The sequence below is a fragment of the Nothobranchius furzeri genome, chromosome 13 (assembly GCF_043380555.1).
Source record: "Nothobranchius furzeri strain GRZ-AD chromosome 13, NfurGRZ-RIMD1, whole genome shotgun sequence".
Taxonomy (NCBI): domain Eukaryota; kingdom Metazoa; phylum Chordata; class Actinopteri; order Cyprinodontiformes; family Nothobranchiidae; genus Nothobranchius; species Nothobranchius furzeri.
In genome coordinates this window covers 19,400,586-19,427,097 of record NC_091753.1, presented here as the reverse complement: position 1 = coordinate 19,427,097, position 26,512 = coordinate 19,400,586, and the positions used below count along the sequence as shown (strand labels likewise).

The 26,512-nt window shown below is 43.2% G+C and overlaps 1 protein-coding gene across 11 annotated transcripts in view; it reads right to left on the bottom strand.

The window, feature by feature from the left end:
- Positions 1–26,512, bottom strand: part of LOC107380780 (eukaryotic translation initiation factor 4 gamma 1) — an 84,363-nt gene that overhangs the window by 25,064 nt on the left and 32,787 nt on the right. For 7 of the 11 annotated variants that reach the window (XM_054742936.2, XM_070543356.1, XM_070543352.1 and 4 more), the window contains 5 exons: positions 14,236–14,375; positions 7,499–7,591; positions 7,245–7,335; positions 3,669–4,658; positions 3,221–3,309 (listed from right to left, as the gene is read on the bottom strand). In XM_054742936.2, coding sequence (XP_054598911.2) covers positions 3,221–3,309; positions 3,669–4,658; positions 7,245–7,335; positions 7,499–7,591; positions 14,236–14,375 — 1,403 coding nt within the window. Of the gene's footprint in view, positions 1–3,220; positions 3,310–3,668; positions 4,659–7,244; positions 7,336–7,498; positions 7,592–8,208; positions 8,389–14,235; positions 14,376–17,183; positions 17,440–26,512 lie in introns of those variants that run through there. The other 4 variants (XM_054742943.2, XM_054742941.2, XM_054742944.2 and 1 more) reach the window with 4 other exon arrangements.

Genomic DNA, 26,512 nt, shown 5'->3' with positions numbered 1-26,512 from the left:
ACTATTTTTATCTGTACGCTTCGTTTCCACGTAGACTCTAACACCAACAGTCAGTGACACTAGTAAATAGTTAGGGTGCACTTTTATTAATAGATGTTGTTTAAACGTTTCTCATACAGACTGTAATGTGCCGAGCCTCCTCTGCTCTTTCTGCTACTGACTCAACTGAAGATGGACGCTCTACACAAACACTGACAACCGTTTCTGTCTGATGGCTCAACTAAAGCCACATCCAGCGTGGCAGCAAGTCATGGAGCCAAACCAAGGAAAGGAGGGTGTGATATTAGCAGGAGGCCGGTGAGCTGGGAGCTGGAAAAGGCAAAAAGACAAGCTGAAGGCTCCTCATCTCCAGCAACACAGAAGCTGCTGCTGAGCACTAAAGGGTTAGTTAACACTGAAGGGTATTTTACATGAAGATGACTGAATGAACTTTAGATGCTGCTGGTGTTTTTCAGCAGGTTGGTACTATTACATCACTGTTATGCATTTTTCAGTAGAGCTTGTCTTTCTATTCAAAAGGTGCATTTATTTATACTTGCATGTAAATGTGTACATCCCTATAAACCATCTGCTTATTAGACGCTTTGAAACATCAACTGATATTTCATCAATGAACTGACCTGCATTGAAATGATTGTTATGTGAAGTGCCTTGAGACGACTTGTCGTGACTTGGCGCTTTATAAATAAACTTGAATTGAATAGAATTTTTATTTTCTTTGCCTGTTATGTATATTTAATCCTTGGTCAGTTTATTGGCATTTTTTATTAATCTTGTTATAATGTTTGATTTTACCACTAAGCGCTGACTAAATTAAAATTCAACAGCTGGTTAAATTCTAGGGCTGTCGCGGTTGAGGAATTCCCCCTGCGGTGATTCAGGGTGGCTTAATATTGCGGTGTGCGATATTATTGCAGCCCTTTTTTTATTGCAGTACTATCTAAACATAATGTTTACACATTTAACAAAGGTTAAAAATTGCCGTGCCTTCTTTTATAACACTTTACTGAATGCAGATCAAAGGGCAGTAACAACACAGATCGCAGTAACATTTGTTTCTCCGACAGTCGGAGTCCGACTGAACTTAAAAACAACAAAATTCAGGAGGTTAAACTTTTAAATGCAAATTTGGCTGCAGCATCTAACAAATAAGAAACAAGTCCCCATTTTGTTTAGTTGTTTAAAATCAAGCATAAAAAATTACAAGTACCGGGGGCGGGGCGCACTATCATTTCACTTTCACACACACGAATGACGGTGCTTTATAGCTCGGTCACGTCCTTGTTACCTACAAGGAAAACCAGCATGTTAACCATATACGGTTTGAGAGAGGATCTGAGAGGGGTGGCAACATTTCCAGCAACACTGAAAACCCTCTCGGATGGTGCGCTCGTTGCACTAACACACACGTACTTGCGTGCGACTCTGGCGAGCAAAGGGAATCTCTCCCGTTTGTTGCTCCACCATGTCAGGGGGGTTTCTTTAGGGTGGATGCATTCCTCCTGCAGGTAGCGAGTGAGCTCCAGCTCGGCTTAAACTCTCTTCGGGACGGCTGCAGAAGCAGTGCTTGTCCGGGACTTCAGCAGGTCTCCGAGCGTTTATTTATTTATTTATTTTTGCCGCTGGTGGCAGCTCTGTCTCAGCCAAGGACTCTGGCTGCGCAGCAGCTGACGTACTGAAAACCAAAGTGCTCCCAAAGGAGCGAAGTAACGTTTCGTTTTGATACCAGTGCAGCCATCCTTCTCCACATGCATCATTGAGTTGAACCAAGTTCAGTAATCGCGGTGGCCCATGATGCAGCGCGGTGGGCTTCTTCATATTGCGATATTTCATTTTTGCGGTTACCGCGACAGCCCTATTAAATTCAGTGTTAAAAACCGGATTAGGTTCAGAAATCTTGTGCATCCATGGTTATTAGTGATAATTAAGCAATCTGATAAGGTGCCAAACATCGAGATATCAGCCATGAAATCAGCCCAAAAAAATCGGCAGCCCTCATCGGCCATCGGCTGACCACGACCGCCTCATATCAGTATCGGCAATGGAAAAACCAATACCGGTCAACCTCTAGTAGGAAGCTGCGTGCTTCATGTCAAAGCCTCCAAAAGCAGCACCGCTCATGGCTGCCCTTTTTACCAACTTGAGGAGGACACCACAGACTTCTCCACACATCTATTTCCCCGCTCACATGCTTGGAGACACCTTGGTTTCTGTGAAGGCTGCATGAACCACAGACACGGTGTGAGAACAACCTGGCTGCGCAGGGGACGCGAGTCCGACCCAGATGCAAAAGGCTGTACCAGCTGTGTTGCAAAAAATAAATAAATAAAATCTTAGATCTTTTACACAAACTGTAGAAAAGTTGGTAAAGGTTTGTCTCCGTTAGGGCTGGGCAATACATAGAAAATTTATCGTTATCGAAATTTCTGACTAATGATAATTTTTCCATGTCAATAAATCTGATAATAACCTCGCCCCTCCATATCTCAGCTAACTGTTCAAATTAACGTCCCCATCCGTAGAATTAGATCTTCCTCCTCCATCCATCTCTCAGTACCCCGTTTCCGTTTGTCTACCATGGGGTCCAGAGCGTTCAGTCGCTCCGCCCCTCACCTCTGGAACTCTCTTCCACCTGAGATTCCCAACATTGACTCCATTTCAATCTTCAAATCACATCTCAAAACTTACGTGTTCAAAAATGCTTTTTGTTTGTGAATCTCCATCCATCCACCCATCTCATGTATTTGTTTTCTGTTATCCGTTTTATCGCTTTTTAATCTTTGATTGAATTGAGGTGATCTTACTTTGTTTTATCATGATGTGTTCTTTCTCGTCTTACTCTAAGGTGACCCTTGAGTGCCTTGAAAGCCACCTATGAATAAAATTTATTATTATTATTATTATTATTATAAAAAATGAAAAGATGTGTGTAGCTTGGCAACATTCGTGTATGTCCCTTTAAGAAGCTGAACCACCTCGATGTAATACGTGTGACTGCCCCATCTAGTGGACAAATACTGATACCTGTGGTTGTCGTCCATTTATTGGTATCGAGGTGAGATCCTCAACATATGGTGATATTGATTTTAGGCCATATCGCCCAGCCCTAGTCTCAATAGTGAAATGATTGAGCAGACAGAGTAAAGCATAAAGCCAACTTCATCAGAATCAGTATAAAACAAGCATAGCAATCCCAGAAAAGGCGCTAGTAAAAACAAACCTCCTTAAAGGCATCCAAGAGGTCTCCAACTGCCTCCTTTTTGTTCAGATCCTTCATCTTCCTCTTCTTCTTTGGCACAGACACAGCAGCTAGAGAAACGACAGGTGTAACTCACGTGGATGATGCAAACTCACATTTCTGTGGTAGCTAGCAGAAGCACACGTGTTGGTGTCGCGTTTGCCTCTTTGTTCTTTAAAAGGCAAATACGAGTCTTTATCTGTGTGTTCTGAATCTAAATCAAACACACACCGAGGTATAACTTTTACACTGTAGTAAATCTGTTCATCACGGACTAACTTCATGTGATTTACATACGACTTAGCTTGCATTAACTAAGAAGCTCACTTCAGCTTAAAAGCTTGAATTAAGAAGGCTCCTCAGATGGAAGGAAAAGTCGGGTGAACTCCACAGAAATAATGAACCTCACAAGTACGAGGAAGAAACTGACCTTGCATAGAAGTTTCTACAGGGGCTGGGGTGACAGTCTGAGTAGGGGGGGAGTCTTCCTTCTCCTCTGCTGGGGGGAGGGGGGAAGCAGGGATAGTGTCGGGTGTAATATCATCTACAGAAAGGGGTTCTGCAGGAACTGGCGTCTCTTCCGTGGCAATAGACTGGGGCACTAGGATTTCTTCCTTAACATCCAGAGCAGCCTCAGGAACCAGCTCTTGTGCCCCAGGCTGAATGGGCTTTGATTGGGTGGCTTCTTCAGGAGAAGCGTCCTCCACAGCAGAAGCTGAGAGTTCAGCAGCAACAGCTGAAGCTGTGACTGTTTCTTTGACTGCCTCAGGTACAGAGGAAGTCGGGACAGGCTGCTGGCTGACATCCGGTTCAGCTATGGGACTGTCGTCATGCTCCAACATGCTGACGGCAGGAGCCTCGGGGTCCCCGGGAGCTGGGAGGGGGAGACCATTGGGTAGACGCAACTCCTCTGGCTGTGCGATGGGAGACTCCAGAGGCTCCTCCGGGTGACTGGCCGTTGATGTGATGGAGGGCCTTTCTAGAACTGCCTCGGCCACACCGTTAGAGCTGGAGGGCTGAGAAGTGGATATTTCCAAAGACACGTCTACATTTTCCACTGCAGGCCCTTCCTCTGTCATCACCTCCTCTTTTGCCTCCTTTCCGCTCTTGTTTGGCTTGTTTTGTGCAGAATGAGCAGGGACTGGGTCTGGGAGGGGTGCAGGGTAAGCCGGTACCTCGGGAGCTAATTGGGGAGTCAGTCTGGCTCCTCTCGGAGGAAGGGGAGCATCCATCACGTCTGCGAGCAGAGCACGGGATTCAGGGATAGAAACTGTGGTGGGAGGGGTGTTCTTTGACTCTGACAGGGGTGGGGGGGTGAACGCCTTAGTGTTTGTGTCAGTGGTGGTCTCTGAGGGGACAGGAGCAGCCCTAGCGGGCTCAGGGGTCTGTGACAGAGGAGGAGTGCGTGTCCCTTGGTCATCTGCAGAAACAAAAAGAATAAATAAAAAGCACGTCAGTGAAACTGCTGACGATGTTTCGCCCAGGCCAGGTCCTGACGTAACAGATTTTGCTACTTCCACCCTCTCGCTCATCCACCCCGTCATTGTGCTACTAGCAGATGTTAGCATGTAACACATAAAACCTCTAGTTTAATGTAAACAAACACAATCAAAGACAACAAATGCTTCACCGCACATTTCCCTTCACTGGCTAAAAAACATCTTTGAATTCTAGAAGAAACAAAATAACCGCATCATCCATAAATCAAGTAAGTACAGTAGAAATGCTCGCTGGCAGTTTTCCACAAAATCTGTTAGGATTCGTGAGACTTTCTAAAACCAAGCTACAAAATCACAGCACTTTGAGTTAGACATGTTCACTCCTGCCAAGAATCTTTGTTTCGTAATCATTATAATTTACCAATGTTCATAAGCTGGTGATTTCTGCAGAAAAATCCAGAGAAGTTGATATTATGCAAGTAAAACTGTTCAGCGTCTCCCTGAAAAAATGTTAGTTTTTTTTTTTAGGTTTTGTGTGTGTGTGTGTGTGTGTGTGTGTGTGTGTGTGTGTGTGTGTGTGTGTGTGTGTGTGTGTGTGTGTGTGTGTGTGTGTGTGCGCGTGTGTGCATGGCAAATGGGTTGTGGGATATAACTGTCACAATTGTTTTTATATTTGTGGGGAAGAGATGGGAATATGGGGTCGTTTGAATCTGTTAAGCACTTTGAGCTGCATTGTCTTTTGTATGAAAAGTGCTTCACAAATAAAGTTTGACTGATTGACTGAAAATTTGCAGCCAGCCAATGAAAGACTAACGTCTTTCCAACATTTTGACTTTCCTGTCAGGAGAGGATCGGCGCATGTTGAGGTTTCATGTAGATGTTATGTTACTTTAAACAGAAAGGAAAACCTATTAAACCAAACAGGAAAATTAATCACCTCTTTAAAAAAAAACACACCAGGCAAAAGAACTTCCTGTTGTCGGACAAACAGCAACAACTTAACGTAGCCCTGAGTCACGAGGAGAAGCTGCAGACCATGACTCGAGAGAAAAAGATCCAGGAAAAAGAAGTGCTCCTGATTCTTCCTTCAGTAGTTGTAATGTCTCAAGTTTAGAGCCAATTGTGACTTAAGCAAGTTTTTAAACTAAATTTGCTTTAAAGTGACTGTACCTGGCAATAGGAGGCGATAGGAGGCAGCACATACCTAAATCATTGCAAGTATTTTTGTGTTTGTGTAAGGCCTTACCAATGGATGGCCCTTAGGGTAAAAAATTACTGGGAGCGCAATTTTTGAATGAGTACTTCATCAGATCGTTCAACCCCAATCAAAATGGCAGGCCCATCAGACTCCCTTTCATCACTGACCATGAGCGAAGAGGTGAACGTGTAAAACAACAGCATTCATGAATGGAGCGTTCCAGTTGTCCTCTGAACTCCTTTTGTTCCAAGATAAGTTAGCCGTAAATGACGCAATGAAATCGGAATTCCGAGCTGAGAGCTTGTAGGTTTCAGAGGATGCCGAGATCCAAAATTTTAAGATGGCTGCGCCCAGTGCTACCAGGAAGTAGTTGTCGTCTTTATTTCTCATTTATATGGTCTGTTTTCTTTCTTTTTGCTATTTAACAGCACCGAGTAGTTGTTCATTGTTGTTAATGTTGAAAAATTCAACACTGCCGCCATAATTGACCAGTGTTTGTGGTTTATTACTCTTCCTGGCGTTTATATTTTTACATTTGATTTGTAATGTTTTTACTGTTGTCCATGGAGACAGGGCGTCGAAGGGCGTGTGTCACTATCATTTAGGTGCAGAGAATACTTGGTTATATAATTATTTTGGTATAGTACTCAACACTGATGGCATCCATCTTTTCTGAGTAAGAAAACGACCCCGTTAAGTAATTTCCTGTTCGGAAATTCCGAGGACAACTGGAACGCAGCATACCTAACGGTCTACATGTGTTTTGTCCTTACAGGCTACCATAGAAGGAAGCATGGCATCTAATATGACGTCGCCCAGAGACTCAGACCTGATTTTTATAGTTACAGTATATGTTACGAAGCCGCTAATATTTTTCAAAAACTGGGCATAATTATATTCATTTTCAACATTTAGATGGATGTTTCCAGAGATTAATGGTAAAAACTACACATTGTCTCTTTAAAATATTGTTAGGCTACTTGGTGTAATTTTGTATCGTGTTTAATTCCTGCTGAATTGCCTCAATTATTCCAAATGAACCTTCATAAAGGGAGGTTGTTGGGAATGCTGGGAGACCTCCCCACCACCCTGACAGCTCCAGGTAACGCCAGGATAAATTTCCACCCTGGAAAAATGGATCCTGTGGTAGAAACACACTACAGCCAGAGAGGACCCTAGTTCCAAAAGCGGAACCACACCTGTCCAGTCACCTACCTCCCAATAGGTGGGATGCTCCTTGGCTTCAGCTCTGCATGAGCAAAATTAATCCCTAATTAATATGACAGGTTTTTGATTAAACTGAAATCAGCTCAACTGCTAACCACTGCACCAGTGTTCCCATCCCTGCTGGGACCATGAGATTACTGACCTGATCTAACCAGTACTGGAGTAGCAGCAGCTGTGGTGCTCTCACCGTTAGCCTGAGGAACCACGGTGCTATCGGATCCAGACAGGGCCGTCTGTTTGGAGACATTCACAACAAAATAAGGCATAAATAAAGCATGTGAAGACAACACACTTTGTTCTACTTCTACATGTCAATTCATTTTTGCAACTAACACCAGAGTTAGTGAAAGCCAAGAATAAAGTACAATCCATCCAGAGGAGGTCACTTCCGCTCACCTGTGGCGGTGTTGGGGTGGAGCCACTGCGGCCCCCTGACATAATCTCCTCGGTGATGTCTCGACCGCCTTGGTTGGGATCTCTAATTCTGATCTGCAAAGTTAAAAAAGAAAAATCAGGTCTTGCTGTTGAAGCCTGGAGAGATGACAGACAGGAGAGTAAAAGAAGAGAACCCCCACCCTTTTGGATTAAAACGTGAGTAAACCAGAGTAAGGAGGGATTTTGGGAGGAGGGAAACGTGTGTCAGCAGCTTTCAATCGTTAGTGTGCTCTTCTCTTGGCTATGACTATCCTTTACTCATTCAACAAAATCTGCATTTCTCCCAATCAAAGCCTCAACACCATCTGCTATAAAATTCCTCTGCGGCCCAACTGAATGTGTTCTGAGTCACCAGAAAAGCCGTCCGACAGCCTGAACCAAAAAACCAACCTGAAGTCAAACAGTCAAATTCCTCTGCCGGTTTAAGCCAGTGTGAAAATGTCTGACTCTTTTGAAAGCAGAGCACAATCAGGACTGACAACAGCAGGCCTCCATGTGTACACACTACAAACATTTTCTATTCAGCACCGATCCCTCTCAGTCACATGATCTGCTACTTACTTCATGAAATCAACAGCTGTTAAAAAACAAAAAGAGGATTAAACTGTAAAGTAACAACACGTTAGCTCTGTGGCCTACTTCTGATTTTACGTTTGCTCAACACTACTGACCTTTACCTGAGTCGGCTCGTTTGCAACTCCTCTCCACGAGCATTACAATCCAGGGTGGGCCTCTCATCCCAGGGCTCCAGTAGCCTCTCCAGCAGTCTCCGTGCTGGACTTTGCCCCCTCAAAGCAGGATGGCGGGTGGAATCAAGGCAGTTTCACCTCGGTTTCACAAAGATATCACACATCCTGGACTGGGCTAACTGCTAGCTGACGACCGGATCAACCCCCTCTCTCTCATGAGCTGAACCAAACAGGGAGGGAAAAACACCAGAAAGAGACTGGCCTTGTAAAGCTATGGCATTGGAATGCGCACCCCCCGCCCACAGAGACTAACGGAGAGTTAAAAGGGGCCAGAGGGAGGAGGAGGGGCACGGTGGGAGGAATGGGAGGATTTTCGTGGGGGGGAGAATTTGTATTATCAAATGAGCAACAGTTAACAGAATAAACCCCCCCCTTCCCTAACCCTCTTCAGCCTCTCTGCATTGTTGAAATAAAGTCTCAGTTTTCCTAGCTCACGCCTCCTGAAAGCAAAGGAAACCAGCACAGGAAGAGGAGGGGGATGCCACAGCAGCAGAGCAAAGCTCACTGGTTAGCCCTTCTAGTTGAGAGGGGGAGGAGACCAGTGGCCACGTGGATCTGAGCTATGTGCTGACATGTCCTTAAGCACCCCCTTCCTTCTCAATTCTCCCTGCTGCACAGTTACAATGAAAGCAAATCATGGGAAAGAAAAGTACCATTACTTAATGCAGCTTCTTTTACACCTGGTAAAAATAAATAAAACCAATCTGGTTGCAGCTTAGAAGTTAAATGTGTGAATGTAACAAAGACGAGGCAAGAAAATAACCAAATGGTCACTTTAGGAACCGCGGCAACTGTAGATGTAGGGGCCCACAAGAGGCTGGGCTTTTCCAAGACCACCTTTAGCAGCTCCACACTTGAAACCTTATGTGTGCACATGGTTTTACACATCAGATTTCAGGCGGGATCTTAGTACAAACAATTGAGTCAAACATTCATACACTAGTAAATGAATATCGTGGGACTTGAAACTGCCTCTGTTCTGAGGGAGGATAGAGATGTGTTGCTGGCAAAAGGAGCGGTGTGTGTGTGCTTCCTGCTTTGGAAATGAACAAAAGGTTGGTACAACTGCTATTTTCTCATTCTAAAGAGAGGCGGTGGGTTATGACCCATTCTGGCCCTCAAAGTGTTGAACAAACACCTTCACGTGTACAAATGTAAGACGTTACTAGTGAGACAGCTTTCGAGCGTCATCTCCCAAGGTAATTGGTTTGCAACTATCAACCTCACAGGTGCTTACTTTCACTGAGCAATACAATCAAACACAGGCAGTTCCTTTGGCTTGCATTTGAGGACGTAGCCAGTGAGCATCTAGTCTTGTTCTTCAGCATGCTGCTTGCTCTTTGCACATTCAAATAGTGTTTGGAGGCAGTCCCTCTTAAAGTCCCACTGTCATCATCACTCACTGGTGAAATGACATGTCAACATTTGGACCATCTCCGTGGAGGGGCATTGAGCTGCAGCAGTGGCTGTGCTCACTAATTAGTGGTTTAACCCCCCCAATCCAATCCTTTAATGCTGAGTGTCAAGCGGGGAGAAATTGGGTCCCATTTTTAAAATCTTTGGTATGACCCGACTGTGGATTTAAACCCACAATCTCCCAGACTCGAAGCGGATTTAATACCAGAACATTACTGGTGAATAATAATTCAGAAGACGGCGGGAATAAGGAGTAAAATAGTTAAAATACTCCAACCCACAAGAGATTTGACAGGTGTGATCCTGATCCAGTGGATGAACTGTCAGTGAATGTTTTCACATCACTACTTTGCCTCTCCTCGTTTCCGACTCCACTGAGTGTGACTTCTAGTCTTCTGCGCATGCGGGTCGCTTTGGGGCCGTAGAGCGTTTACAATAGAGTTTGATGTAGCATGTCAGTCATAGTGTGAACAGCCACACAAAAAAATTGGATTTACTCAAAAAAAAATTGGAATTGAGCATCAAGGCCTGCAATGTGAATGTAGCCTCAGAGAATAGGGCATTCTTGTCCTATATTATCTGGACGACTGAGTCTTAATTGCCATCTACAGAAAACACGAAACAGAGCAGCTGCAACAAGTGCTGTCACACATCAAGAATCTGGGCTTTTTGTTACACTTACAGAACAGCTCTCCAAGTAAGTGGTTCTCTTTTCTGAGCCTGGAAACCTGTTCTCTGTTCATTCAAACATGTCTTTCAAAGCAGCGAACAGTGATGTTTCGCCAGTGTTTGACTGAGTTTAAGTTGGGGTACAGACTGCATTTCCAATACAACTGTTAGGCTTGATGGCCTCATTGATCTTGGTTGTGCCACTTGGCCTGCTCAAGATGCGTCTGCTTCAGCTTTGGACCCACACTCACTGGCTGTGCATGTCATGTAGCCTGCACACGAATCTGACAATAACTTTGGCCCACGGAGGGAGCCCTGTCTCCTGTACTGAGGCTGCCAATCAGTAGTGTCCTTGTGAAAGGTGGTGTCCACAGACGCCTTCCTGATGTGGTGAGGAGCCAAATGCAATGGTGGAGTTGAGTGGGGTCTAGACATGAACCCAGCCCCATATCAACAGTCTTGCTAGCTTTAAAACACTTTCAGAAGATTCTGACCAATTTATGTGCTCTAATAAAACAGACAATGCATCATTACTGCCATTCATAAACAGAGGTCCACTTGCTTTGCGCCCCCTGCTGAAACGGTCTCTCGAAATCATCCATAGGTGGAGCATTCGCCTTCTGTCCACTAGAGCAACCAATGAGCCAGGGACCGTAAATATGTGAGCAAATATGAGCCAGCAATATAGGCGGCTCAAATTTAGCAACAGTTCAGACTATGCACATCTTTGTGACCACGACTTACACCAACTGCCATTTTTTATAACAAATCAGTGCAATCAAATGGGGGTAGACATGCTCCTTTTCGAGATGAGCCCTCCAGTGCTAGAAATGGCGTATGTGTAGGGCCTGTCCATGATTCTGGTGGCCTCTTGCAGGCCAGCAAAGTCATAGTACTTGGAAATAGTTAGCTTAATGGTGAAGGAGCTCTGAAGGCTGGTAATCTCCTATACTGAGTGGAGGGTGAAATACTTCACCCATGACCGAGGTTGGGGATACTACATGCTTACCTGCTGAGACGTCCGTCTTTTTAGCTTGAGGACTCCCTTTAGCTGTGACTGAGACTATCAGAGCACTAGAGCACCTTCTATTAGAGGCTTATATGCCTACAAATGATGGGCTTTTGAGCAGTGGTTTCCCAATAGGAGTGCTGTTTCCATTCAAGTGCCCCATTCTGGACGTGTTAATGTTTATGCTGGAGCTGCTGGATGGATGACCATCATTCTCCTCAATCAAGGATTACATAGCCGCTACTTCTGGTTGTCATGTCTGTCTTGATGGAGTGACCCTGCCTCTTTGTTTCTTGAAAGGGGCCCGCAGGCTGAGACCAAGTGCAGGTCCCCTGCATGGGACCTGGCTGTTGTACTGGAGGCTCTTTATAGCACACTATTTGAACCACTTAATATTTTAATATTTGAGCATACTTGCATACACAAGTCATCAAGGACGAACCTCAAAGTGAATTTAGGAATACAAAAATACATCTTACATAATCGGGGATCAACCTTAAACTTTCGTTCAACTTCAAATCACTTTCAACAGTAACATTTATAGTTGTCAAATGGGATGGACTGAAGACTGAATAATGCTTTTGCTTACCTGATCACATCATTGTGTTATCATAATATTTGTCATATACAAAGTGCATCCATGTAGACATGGTTGTAGATTATAGGCATGTTTCCATTTAGACTCAGGTGCATTTCTGGCTGGGGGAAATTGAGCTTGAAATTCCATGGCCTGGTCCTCTCAGCTGTTGTGTCTCCATAGAAATTCAGCCCTTTTGTAACTTTGCACAGACGTCAGCATACTGCGACTGATTCAGCAGCGAGTGATGTCAATGGTCAGCGCCAAAAGCGTCCACAGTAACATTGATACCACTAACAGTTTTATTCTGTCGAATTTCAGCAAAATGTAATCCATTCGGAGGATGAGAGCAGCTGCATGGTCAATGACCAGAAGTTTTTTTTCCAGTGCTTAGTGAGACAACAAAGCCCTGTGAATTACATTCTTGGGGGAATTTCGTCGTGTTTTTTCATTGTAGAGAGTTTAGCAACAACGATTTAAAAGCATCGCAATCGGTACTTATTTTCTTTTGCTTCCATTCTGCTTCACAAACAACTCTTCTAACGCCAGCTCTTTTGGAAGGCGTTTGCTGATGTCATTTCCTACTACAACCAATCAGCGTGAGTTAACCAAAAGTCACTCCACTGGGCCATTTCTAGGGCTTTCACATCAGGTATATTGTGCTCACTTATGGGTAATCTGTGAGTTTTCCATGCTCAGCTGACCCTTATGTTTTTGGACCCGCTCTCCGGCGGTCCGCTTCGTGAAGAGCCGACTCAACACATCAATTACCGACTGATTGGCTGGTTGAAGTTGACAACTACCTATAGAGGGTGCCTCTGGTTGGTGGGTAGAATATGCCTGCAGCTGCTTCCCACATGCACGTTTTGTTACCACTCTGGATGCAGCTACGAACCGCCACTCCAGCCCCAGCAGCGGAAGGACTGCTCTGAGTGCTGTGAGGAGCACACAGCACTCAGTGAGAGAGTAGGAAGCACTGTGCTTCATACTTCAAAAGCAACACTGCTCATGGCCACCTTTAAAAAAAAAAACTAATTTAAGGAAAACACCACAGACTTCTCTGCGTGTCTTTTGCCTCGCCCACGTGCTTGGAGACATCCGCCTTCCTGGAAAAGATATGTGAACAAAACGTGGCCATACGAGAGTGGCCCACGCTACCTAGACCAGATTGGACCAGGCAAGATGTGAAGATGCTAATCAGGTACCTACCACTGACCAGTTCCTCCAAAAGTTCCTGAAAATGGCCCGGTAAGTGGCCTGTTTGGACAGCCCTGTTAAGTGGAGATGAGCATTCTGGGAAGTTCCAGTAAAATTACCCTTTAGGTGCTTTTATAGGACACACCATGCCGGCATATCAGCATAACATTACCGCAATGGTATGTCTAGAAACGCGCCATGCCGGCATGGCGTTGCGCGAATATTGCGGCATTCGTTCCGCCTCGTTTGGTAGTAATATTGCCGCATCCGCCCCTCGCCTCTGACGGCTAAACGCGTGTCAACCCCACTAATCCCTTTGGAGGTCCTCACCAGGGTGCCGCGGCAAATCCCGTTTTGAAAATGCTATGGTCCTATAAAAACAAGTTCAGAGAGTGGAAACGTGCCTAATATGTGTTGTGCCTCATTCATCTACTTCAGGGAACAGTAGTTCTATGCATAACTTACCACATTGCTTTGTTTTACCAAACTGGCGTCATGGTTAACCACAGCTTTGCTTAGTCCCAGTGAATTTCTTCCCCAAAGACTCTGGCTCTAGTATCTAAAAAACTATAGAATCCATCTTTTATCTTCTGTGCCCATCTCTACAGTCCATGCTCACAGAGGACTAAACCAGCAGCCAGTGTCATGTAAATCTGTCCATTACAGCCAATTTAATCTATAATACAGATGCATTTATAATTCTGAGATGTGGTTCCCAATCACCAAATGTATTTCTAAGTCCTGATGCCGATTAAAGTGGAAAGTTATCAGCAACACCAAGCTTATCACACACATGGTGATGGAGACTGGAACTTTCCCATGAAAAGGAAACATGAGGTGTTCAAATGGATTTGTCATGAAAATTTAGGTCCAAGTCAAAGCAACACTGATAGACACATCTTGTCTAAACTGGTCTGATAAAAACTGTTTCCATCTGCAGTGAGTTGTTATTTTAGGTCTAAAATGGGATTTTTGTTTGTTTGTTTGTTTATTTGTGGTCAATGCTGCAGAGAAAACGGGCCTAATATTCTATTTGGTGGGTTATTAGTATAATTAGAGCTGAAAATGCCACAGACTGTACCTGTTTGCGTTCCCGCTTGGTGTGAATGTGTTGAGAAGGCTGAGGTGGTGGCTGCTGTTGTTGAGGCGCTGGGTTCATGATGACGGGTGCTGCTTGCACTTGGGGCGTGAACTGAGGCTGTGCGGGGTAGTAGGCCCCAGCTGTGGATAAAACAGACACGTAACGTAAACATACCAACTCAATCCCAGAACTTGGTACAAACATTGATCCACACAGGAAATTGTGTAGGTGTTAGCAAAGATTCTGTTAGCGAGTCAAGCTTTCACAAAGTTTGCTGTTTCAGAGTTTTTAGAACTTTGCATCAGATCTTTTTATTGTTACTGAAGCACAAAACTTTCATAAGTTTCACTCTCACATGCTGCTCTTCGTAAACGTCGCTCATGAGCTACCAGTGGCTCGCGTTTTACTTGGAAGTTGCTCACCTGGAAGCAGCCAGCAAGCGATCAAAAAGTAATTAACGAGAGATGGCTTTGTAATCTGATGGCGATTCGCCCTCGTTTTCCATAATGTCTAATATAAAATTAGCATTTTGTGGAAGTACAATAAAAATCTGATTATTAAAACGTTTCTACTGGAAACACACATTAACTGCTCAGGTTGCAGCATGGATCCTTGTTTTTATCAACTATGATCTCAGCAGCTGTAGCAGGAGACGAGGGTGACGTCAGCACAGACCGGGTTTGGTTTAAGGAGGCTGATGTTGAGCAGAAACGCATCAGTAAGATTTTCTGGGTTACTGTAAAGTCCCAGCTGCTGTAATAGCTTGTTAATGCAAATTAAATGTGTTTGTTTACGAACACATGATGAACACATGATGAACACAGGCTTCCAAACTCCTGACATCTTCAGTGATTAATCCATCCATCCATTGTCTATATCCGCATGTCCACGCAGGGTTGAGGGGGCTGGTGCCCATCTTCAGTAATCTCTAGGCTAACAGGCGGGGTACACCCTGGAGAGGTTGCCAGTCCATCGCAGGGCAACACAGAGACACACAGGACAAACAACCTAAGGACAATTTGGAGAAACCAATCAACCTGACAGTCATGTTTTTGGACTGTGGGGAGATGGGAGTAGGGGAGAAACCCAGGACCTTCTTGCTGCAAGGCAACAGCGTTAACCACTGCACCACTGGCACTTTGATTTAGTTTCAACAAAATTCTCTCAATTATTTCAGCAGAATTCCCCATTTGGTGACAAAACACAATCAGGAAAGATCTCTCGCTCTGTTTTGTGCTGCGAATAGCCATCAGACATGCGGATCAGCTGATCCAGAGGAAGAGAAAAAGGATCAACTTTCAACCTTATTTAAATACTGTCAACAAAAAACGTAGCAAAGCTAAATTTTACCTGCAGATATTCACTAGTGAAGCAAAACTTAACATTCATGAGCTAAAAAAAGTATTCAATGACTCAGGAAAGCAGGAGGAAAAGTTATTTCTGTATTTACATTTAGAATGGTGTGTTTTCATCACATTTAGCTTGTATTTTATTCAAACTTCAGCTTTATTCATTTTATAATAACATTTTTGTGTTGCAATGTTTGGAAAAATAAACAACAATTACTTGAGAAAGGTTTTGTATTAAATGCCATTTAAAGACATTTAAATGCATTGTTTTGTTTAGTTTGACTTTCAAATCAGGAATGTCACCATTTTCCTTTTACAATATTGATGCAACATTGTAACATCCGTCTCTTTTATCGTAGTGTTTAACTGAGATGTGCACAGCCATGTGCGAAAAAAATAAAAAAAATAAATGAAATGCAGTGAAACAATGCATGTTAAAATAGAAAGCACTGCATTTTTAACATAGTAAGCATATTCACACATGGAACGCATCAATGCAAATAGATCGTATGGCAGTAGCTCTTATGTTCTTCCAGTGTGTAAAAGTACGGTCTCCAAAGACCAAGACCCCTGGTCTAGGAGGATGTTTAGGTACCATCATGGCCGTTCTGTGAGTGAGCAGAGTCTATTTATTGAGAATCGCTTTGTTGTTGGATAGAAATGTCTCTGCTGTTAAAATCACTAATATTAAAGAGTTTGAGGTTTCAGGAAAACCTGAATAAAAGAGTCAGACTAGAATTCTTGATCATTTGCAGTAAAATAGCTGCGGTTGGTTTTACACCTCCCTAATGCTGGTGAACATTTAAAAACTCAAGTCTTTTTTATAACCACCATTTGAATTTAAAGCAGGTACCAAATGTCTTCGTGAAGCGCCTCGTGATTTTATCCTGAAAGGCGCTATATATAAAAAAAAAGCTTATCGTTTTTAATATATCTGTATAACAATTCAGTTTGACTGAAATGTAAGTTTTGAAATCCACCATACTTTCAGTTTACCTGGATGGAGTCGAGAGCAGGCCTGTACACCATGACACAGCAATCATTCTGCACACATCTGCACGTTGACCCTTTTCCCCTCACGGCCATTAAGACTACTTTCTTTAACCTAATGACAAAGTTTCTACAAATTCAATGAATTGCTTTGTTGTCTAAATGGAAAACACCACGCGTGGTCCTTTAAGTGGCATTACCTGGTTTTGAACCAGTAAGAAGAAAAAACAAATCACCACTTAAAACTTTAAACAGACACTTTCAGTGTGGCAGCAGCTAGCTGCAGCACCGTCTCGCTCTCTCTCCCCTTCTCAATGCATTTCAATCCAACTGACTGAGTCTGCATTGTTGATGAGGAGCAGCGCAGCCTAAATATAGTCAAAACCCCACACAGGCTCGGGGACAACGGTGAGAAGGAGAGAAAGGGAGGGAAGAAAGAGCCAGGGAGAATGGGAGCGTTACCAAAACCAGACAGCCAAAAGGTGGAATGACACATTTCTTGGGCAGAGTCCCAATAATGTAAAAAAAAGACACTTGAGCAATGACTCAGAAAGCAACAAAGCTTGCACTGGTAGCCTAAAAGAGACAAGCTGTCCAGCTGGCACCTACCCTCCGAGTCCTCCTGCTCTTGTGACCCACGGTTTCCCATGTAGAACGACTGCTGAATGCAGAACAGCTCACAGAGGAAAAAGGAGATGGGGTTCTCATCAAACCCCCTCCCTAACTTGTTCCTGTGCACTCCACAGGTTCTCTCTCAGAAAGACGTCTTTTAACATCGAGTCCACCCCTTTACAGTGTGTCTCTGTGTTTGCTCCTCCCTGTGACCTTACTCCCTCCTGTCCCCCTCTGGCAGGCAAACAACACTGTGAGGTAGTGCCATGCAGAGAGGCACCGACTTGCCTGAAGATTTCCCTACCCCTTGACCAACAACAAATCATCTGATCTGCAGTGGACACATGACGGACTTCTATAAAGGGAGAGTGAGTGATACATCCTAATCAAATGACTCTAGGCTCCTTGAAGTCTTAAAAATAGTCACTAGTGTGTGTTTTCTACCTCACTGCTGGATGGTGACTTGTACAATACACTAGAGTGGACAACTATTGCTTTGGGATTATTACTTAGCAAGAATGTTCAAGTAGTGTTCGCTGCACCAGAGTCAGCCCCGCCCATTCATGCAAACTCAGCCCAGCCCACTGACTTCTTCCTTTTTTTTTTTTTTTTTACTTTACTGCAAACTAGGGCTGGATGATATAGAAAGATAATATATCGATAAAAATATTTTTATATTGAACGGTATATATAATTATTGAAAAAACAAATTTTATTGTAGAAAAAATATATTTATGTGCAGCCCTGGCCATTTTATTTTTGATATTTTCATATTTTTTCCGCCTCTTCTCACAGCGACATCTTGCTGCCTCCTACTCTGTTTTGGTTTGAGAGGCAAGGGCCTAGTGATGTCACGTGCCAGAGTGTGTGGATTTGATTGGTTAGGTGTAAGTAGTGAGTCTAGTATGCTGCTACCTGATAGATTGCAATGAAAAAAGGCTATAATGAAAAAAGAAAACTTTTTAATCAAAGTTTTATCGGCCCATTTTTTTCCTATCGCACCACATGTCTATCGACAGGTATATTGAACCATTGAATTACCATCCAGCCCTACTGCAAACTAACCTGACCCATATGAATTACGGCTGACGACAAAGCCTGAATGAACCCCGAATTGAAAAGGTTCCTCTCAGCTAACCTCTGCCCACGGCCGCTCTGACAAAACGCGCCTACAACAGCCTTTTAAGTCAACTGAATATTGCATTAGCTATGGTAGTCCAGCGGCATTATGGTCCGACTTTCACCCTTTGCTGACGTCAGTTCGACTCTAGGTGGGGTCGGCAGTAATTTATTTAGCCAACTGAAACAGATTTAATTAACTTATATTTTAGTTTAATTGATTATTTTCTGCAAAATATTATAGGTCTCTAAAAATTCTTTGAATTTTGTCATTTCTAAGCAGCATTTTAGTTAAACTCTGGATTCACACTGGACAAATAAACAAAATTAGTCACTATATTTTAAACAGTTTACCAATAAAGGGTTGAAAACATAATACTGGCAAGTGTAGCTAGAAAAGAAGAAAACAGTTAACGCCGCGACTGGGAGGCAAACCTGCGCAAAACTACACACCAGTCTGACACCATAGCTGCTGCTCAATCTGTTACAAAGTGGTTGGCGCCTAGCACACATATCCTGTGGCATCCGGTGTGTCTTTGTAGGCGGGATGTATAGTTTTTCCAGCGATGTTCCAGCAGAAGTAATTTCAGATGTAATTTGTCAGAAAATTCACAGAATATCCAGATTTCAGAACCAAAACCAGACCCGCTTCAGGGGGAGGAGAAATGCCTGGTAGTGGCCTACTTTCTTCCATTTGCAGGAAAAATCTTTACATTGCCAAATTGAAACTGAGACAGGAGGAACATGCATGAATGCAGCCAAAAAAAAAAAAGGCTTTGTGTTTCACACGGTAAAAAGTTCCAAAAGTTGGATTTTTAATGATGTGGAACCTTTACTAAAACTGTTCAATGAACCTCTCAACTTCGTCTTCAATCTAGCATTTTAAGTGATATTAGCTATAGCACCCTCCACGGCTCTGAAATGCTGTTGCGCCATTTCCAATTACCCCCAAATTCCACTACCTCCGCTCCGCTCCGACACGAACGCCGCAGCAAAATTGGTCCCGTTGTAGTCAATCAGAGCAATTCCACTACTGCGGCCGTGCTCCGGCAGTGCGGCGCAGTGCGCCGCCCTCTGTTCCGGCGTCTAGCAAAAATAGGATTGATTCTATTTTTGCCGGATGCCGGAGCACCTCCGCAGTCAATGGACAGAAATCACAACCGCCCAACAGGAAAAGGAGCAAGCACAACTTCCGTTTTTCACAATAAATCGATAAACAAAAGGCGTTTTTTGTTTCACATGCACAGGTTTAACAACTTTTAACAACTATCAATGGCGGCTGAAGTTTAAATGCACAAAAGTAAGCCATAAATACAGTTTCTACTATCAAAGTAGTCACACTTTGTTGATCCAAACACTGCTGATCTCTCAACACAAATGATGGGCAGATTAAACAGTTCATTTCGATGCTTCTCCCACACAACGGGTGTTTGGATCTAACTTCCGCGTTTATTGCTCGGACTGTATCGCAAGATCTCGAAAATCCTGCGCATGCTTGTTTGCCCACCTCAGGTCTCCGCACCGGAGCGGAGCCGTTGTAGAGCGGGTACCAGTAAAAATTGAGTTCGGAAGCGAGCGGCTGCGGAAGGCGGGGGCAGACCGGAGCGGAGGTAGTGGAATTTGGGGGTTATGGTTTGAGTCTGACAAATGGAAGGAATTTGATTGATTTTGATGGAATGGGCGGGGCTGATTGTGGTGCATCTCCACCTTTGTGGTTCTTTAGTGGCACCCTTTCAGAACTTTCAATACCTCTGGAAAAAAAAAATACTTTATCCACACACATTGCATGTGTGTATTGTACACAACTGTTGTCAGCCTAGATAGAATCTAGGCCGTCAGTTTGCCAAACCAAAATGATCAGTCTAGCCATGCTCTGCTGGTACCAAAGCAGCCCCGAATGCCTGGCTCCAGTCCAATCACAACGTTTTATCCGTTAGGTGGGCTAGATGCTACATCTTCTTTGATGGTTTGTGGCGGACTGCCCCGTGACGGAAATCCTTAGCGACCCAATCACAGCGCTGTATCTTTTTGGTGGGCCAATCAAAGGGCTGTATTGTTTTGGTGAGCCATTTACAGCGCTCCGTCAGTCAGGTGGGTGGGTTTAAAATACCACCAAAATCCAGACATTTTAGCTCTCCTGAAAAGACACGTTAGCTCTGCGTTAGCCTACTAGCTAACAGCCGCCGTTATGATGTCTGAATCCCCATCTGCCGTAAACTGTGTGAGGTAATGGTGTTGTTTTCTTCCAAGAAGCAAAGAATACTGATCTAGAGGAACTTGAGATTAAAACTAAATCATTGTTGTTCCGTTTGAAAATGTCTTTCTCATGATGAATTTAAAAAGTCATATTAGTTGTTTTTAAATGTTAAAATCTAATCTTTTTCACCCGATTCCGATCTTTTGATCGAATCAGGGCATTCAAATTTAATACTATTTTGCAAACAGACCATTTTAAATTATAGATATATAATGATCAGATGCATCAGATATGATGCAAAAAATGACACTGAATGAAAATTCCTCAACCCCACCCCCACCCCCTCTAAATTTGAAGGTTTGATTTCTTTAAGGTGTGGGAATTTGTTCTGGAATAGGCTGAACTTCTTCATAAAAATGTCTCCCCAATCCTCTAGAACTGAGACCGTTTTGACTAGATTAAGTCCTTCCATCACTTCAGTTTGTTTTTCTATAGAAAATCAGCTTCTCACTGTTAAGCCTGGTTTATGCTTCTCCGTCAGCTCCGCAAGGGACAGACACGCACGGATTGACGGAAGCATTTTGCTCTTTTACTTCTCCGTCTCCTGGGGAGCGTTGCAAAGCAATTCCCCGGCAGGACCACAGAGGGCGTAGCGCTGTTCTGTGGTATCATGTCATGTATCGGTCCAAGATAGTGTGTTTATATTGTGTTTTTTGTGTATATAAGAGACTTTTAACACGGACACATTTGTCTCTCATTCTCCCACCGCTTCATGCGCTCCCCACCTCTAAACCCACGTTTCCTGTCATTTCCGTCCACAAATAAAACGCTTGCTGCGCATCTTTTCACTCCTGCAGTCACGGGAGAATTAAACGTTCATGTTTTTAGAGTTTTTTCGCGAGGCATTCTTCAAGCTTCTCCGTGTCTGCCGCTAGTTAAACTCGGCTCTCTTTGCAATGGCGGCGCTGTAAACAACAGCGGCGTCCTGACCAATCACAAGCTTGCGTAATCCGTCTCGTTCGACGGATGTTTAAAAAAGTGGGCTCGACTCCGTACGTACTTGCGTGCCCTACGCAAGGACGGATAATGGCGTTGCGTGTCTTCGCACTGACGCAGATGGAGAAGCATAAATCAGGCTTTATTCCTTTAAACTGAGTTGACTGCTTATGAATGAATAAGGCTGATATGCAAATGCCTGAGATGCACCTAATAGGATAATACTTGATGAATGTTTGTAAATGATAAAAGTAGCTAACTTTTTTCTGTTACTATTGCAAATGCTTGTTATGCAGGGCATGGCAACCGCATACTTTTTAAAAGACTCTTGCAAATAGATCACAGAGGGAGGAAAAATTGGAAAAAAGTGACTGATCAACAATCTTTTTCAATGCACCATGGCATCCATACTTGCTCACCACGCAAGACTCCATTGCTGAAGAGAAAGCATGCTGATGTCTGGTTAAAGTTTGTGCAGCAGAATTTGGAGAAGCCTGTGGACTACTATAGGGAGACTATTGGGAGACTATAGTTTGGTCAGATGAAAGCTAAATTTAACTTTTTGGCTGTCATTCTACACACAATGTTTGCAGAAGAAATGGCACTGTCCACCACCCCAAGAAGACAATACCAACAGCTAAGTTTGGGGGTGGAATTATCATCGTGTGGGGCTGCTTTTCAGCAAGGGGTACTGACAGCATTCATATTATTGAAGGCAGGATGAATGGAGAAATGTACTGGGACATTGTGGATAAAGAATCTACTGCCACCTACCAGAAAGCTGAAAATTAAGAGAGTGCACATTTCAGCAAGACAATTATCCAAACAAAGGTCAAGGAAACAATGAATTGGTTTAAAATAAAGAAAATCAAGTTGCTTGAATGGCCCAGTCAATCATCTGACCTAAATCTCACATAAAATCTATAGAAAGAACTGAAGATCAAAGTTCATAAGAGGCCCACAAACCTTCAAGACTTACAGAGCAGTTTTGTAGAAGAATGGGCCAGACTCACTTGAGCAATGCAGATGGCTCAAAAAAAAAAAAAAAAAAAAGAGGGAGAGAGAACCAGCTTCTTGGGTCAAGGCTAAACTGTCCACCTACATCTCCCAGATGAAAGAAAATATACATTGTGAGGAAACTAGAGTGCACATCTTGAACAGAGAAGACAGATGGTTTCCAAGAGGAGTAAAGACAATCATCTACTGGAAAAGTGGACTGAACATCTGCCTGCAAACAGACTTAAAAATAAAATCTTTAGTGAGGACATCGGAAATGGTAAGAAGAAATTTCATTCATCAACTTTAACCCTAAGTCTAACAAAGAGGTATTCAGCTCCGGGCCTGGAGGGCAGGTATCCAGCACGTTTTACTTTAGCTCTGTTTCAGCACTCTTGATTTCAATCAGCAGGTAATTAACAGGTTTCTGCGGAGCCTGGTGAGCTGCTACACAGGTGATTCAACCACTGAATCAAGTGTGTTGGAGCAGAGAAACCTCTAAAACGACCAGAGTTGAATACCTCGCCTCGAACAGGTTTTATTAGGGCTTATGTAAGGAAACACGCCAACACGCCACAGGTGAAAATGTTCTCTATTATTATCTACTGCTTAGAACATGAAACTTAAAAGAACTGATCATCATTTACAGGAACAGTTGTGGAGGAGGCACAGCAGGCACAGGAAGGACTTCATGATGGCTAAAAGCAAAAACTCTCCCAAGATTTTTGTAATATTATCATTGAAAAACATTCTGATGGGCATGGTTATGGGCACTTTTACAGAATGCCGAATGTTTCTGTGAGCATTGTGGCCATTTCCTGGGTATGAAAGAGCATCAGTTCACCATATACCGGCCATGATCAGGTGCTCCATGTAAGATTCCTGTCTGAGCAGTCCAAAGAATAATCAGGAGAGTTCTCCAAGAGTCAAGAACCACTCAGGCAGAAGCTCAAGAAGACTGCATCAGCAGGTACTGTTGTTTCAAAGAAAACTATAAACAATACATTGCAATGCATGGAGGGCTGAGAGTTAGCCGTTCTGTTTTGCTCACATCTTACAAACTTTTGAATCTCAAATTAATGATAATGTACAAAATGACGATTAAATACAGAATTGCCTAATGATGTTGTGGGTTTGAACCTATCTTAAAGTCTCTAGAGCATCTGATGTTCTGAGTTACATTCAGAACACTAGAATGTTCCAGCACCACCATAGGAATTTATACTATTCTCCATTTGCTAAGTAAATTAACAGCAAATAACAACTTTCCGACTAATTAATTACACTTTAAATAAATCAATTTTTGTTGATTGCTATATTTCACACAGATTAAAATAATGCAGTTTTATGCTGCTGCTGTCCCTTTAGAAAGCATGAATAGATAAATGCAGAGTGTGCAATGGTATTGTTTAAATACAATGCTCCTACAGTGAAATGAAGAGCAAAGGGCAGAACAACGTATCACAGGAGGAACTGTTTCTACAGGTCTGTATTCAGGCCTCTGTTTTCTATTGCTGATGAGCTACAGTTTAACAAAGACAACACATAGCTGGAATGCCTGCCAGTCGGGGGTCAACGGGTTCTTTTTATTTTTGTTTCACCTTTACTCAACTAGGAAGAAAATACCATTGAAACTAAAAACCTCTTTATCAAAAGAAACCTGGTCAATGTAGGCAGCAGCATCACACAAAGTTACAGAAAAAAGTACACAACTTAAAAACCCCAAACATAGTAAAATAGATAAAGATCAATTAAAAATGGGAGATCAATTTGTTCCAAGATCAGTTCTGCTGCACTGAGGCATAATAACCTCTAGATGGTGTGATAACACAGCGGCAGACATGTCAATAGTGCTAGGAGAGATCTACCAGACACTATTAGACAGACACTCATGAGCACAAATATGTCATCAGCCAGTCACACAAAAGTAACTCAATGCACCTCGACATCTGGTCATGGTGAAGACAACCTCATGATGTTAGGGTATTCAAGAGTCTGCTGATCTACTGGGATGTGAACACACAACCATCTCTAGGGTTTGATAGTCTGATAGAAAAGATCCAGGAGCAGCAGCAGCAGCGGTGTAGAGGAAAATTCCTTGTTGAGGTCAGAGAATAGTCGTCAGACTAGATCTGGATGATAGAATGACAACAGTTTGAATGAAGACAACTGGACTTCTTTGGACCAAAGAAGTCCAGTTGTCTTCATTCGAACCCCCTCTGGATAAAGATCATGGCATCACAAGACTTTAGAGGTGGTAAGACAGAGTCAAGAGCCAAGTCAATGGAGGGATTATTGCTGTAATCATAATAAATGTAGTTTGAGATTTATATTTTTGCTCTGCTAAAAAGAAAAGTAATCAGCAGAATTAATAGTTTAATAGAAACAAAATTTACATGATGCTCTATGTGAGAGACGACAATAATTTGCTGCAGCTGTATTCGACAAAAATGTCCAATATAATTCAGACTGGATCATGTAAAAACAAGACGAGCCAAGATGAAACCAAGACCTTAAAGCTGTGGTTTTGAGACCAAGCCTGTCCAACATTGGATCCAACCCGGTACCTGCTTTAACCTCTCTGACTTGGCCAGTGGCAGTTTCGGCTGATCAGGGAGAGTCTCAGACCACCGACAGAACAACACACTTAGTAGCTGGATGGACACAAGACCGGTTTCCAATATCGGAACTTCGGGGTAAATTTATAAGAACTTTCTAACATGCACATGTCTCCACTTGACCGGACCAGTTAAACGGCAATTTTCAGGAACTTTCTGGCTACCTGCTCTGGGGTAGGTACCCGGAACTGCCCGGTGGAGTAGCTGAGCAGAAATTTTTGGTTAACTCATGCTGATTGGGTTGTACCTCAGTACGAAATTACATCAGCAGGTCCAAAACAACCAGTATTAGAAAAATTAGAGGAGTTGCTGGTGAAGCAGACTGGAAGCAAAAGACAAGTTAAAGTCCCATCAGCTGTCACACACACTAGTGTGTGTGTGTGTGTGTGAAATTTGTTCTCCGCATTTGACCCATCCCCTGGGCGAGTGGTGAGCTGCAGACACAGCCGCGCTCAGGAACCATTTGGTGGTTTAACCCCCCAATCCAACCCTTAATGCTGAGTGTCAAGCAGGGAGGCATTGGGTCCCATTTTTTCAAAGTCTTTGGTATGACCCGACCAGGAATCGAACCCCTGATCTCCCAGTCTCAGGGCAGACACTCTACCACTAGGCCACTGAGCAATAAGCACTGATCGCACTTAAAAATTAAACTCCCAACACCGGAAAAAAAAAGGCTAAATTCCCCCGCAACTGTTACTGAACTCCCAACACTGGAAAAAAACAGGGAAATGCCCCCACAAAGACCTAATTAACGGGGCTTTAATTCTCACAGAGTGCCATAAAAAAATGGCACTTCCTCTGATCATCGAACGCCACATTTTACATCACACAGCAACTCTCGTCCTCTGAATGGATTAAATTATGACATACTTTGATAGAATAAAACTTTTAATGAAATTGTTACTGTGGACGCTTTTTGGCGCTGCTCAGGGACATCACTCACTGCCAACGTAGTCACGATATGCTGACGTCTGTGCAAAGTTCTGAACCGCTGAGAGGACTAGGATATCCCATCTCCCGGTCAAAATCCCCCTCCCAAAATTTACCCTCAAGTTCCGGCAATGTAAACAAAGCTACTGTCTGTCATATTTGTGAGACTCTCTTATAATAGTGACCACATGTTCCCCTGGCCTGGTCTTTATTCAGAGGAAAGCAGAACCATTAGTTTAAACCACCCAAAATAAAACTGAACTCTGTATTTATGTGAGACGGCACAACGAGCTCCTGTTTTAACAACGGTTGGTTTATTACTACTACTATTACTACTGTTAACCTCTGGTTCCAAAGACAGGGGGATGCAAAGGCAACACTACAGTTAGCCTGAGATAAGAATGGTAATATTAAAACATTCATGGGTTATTTAAACTTAGACAAAATTATATAATGCCAGATTTGTAACT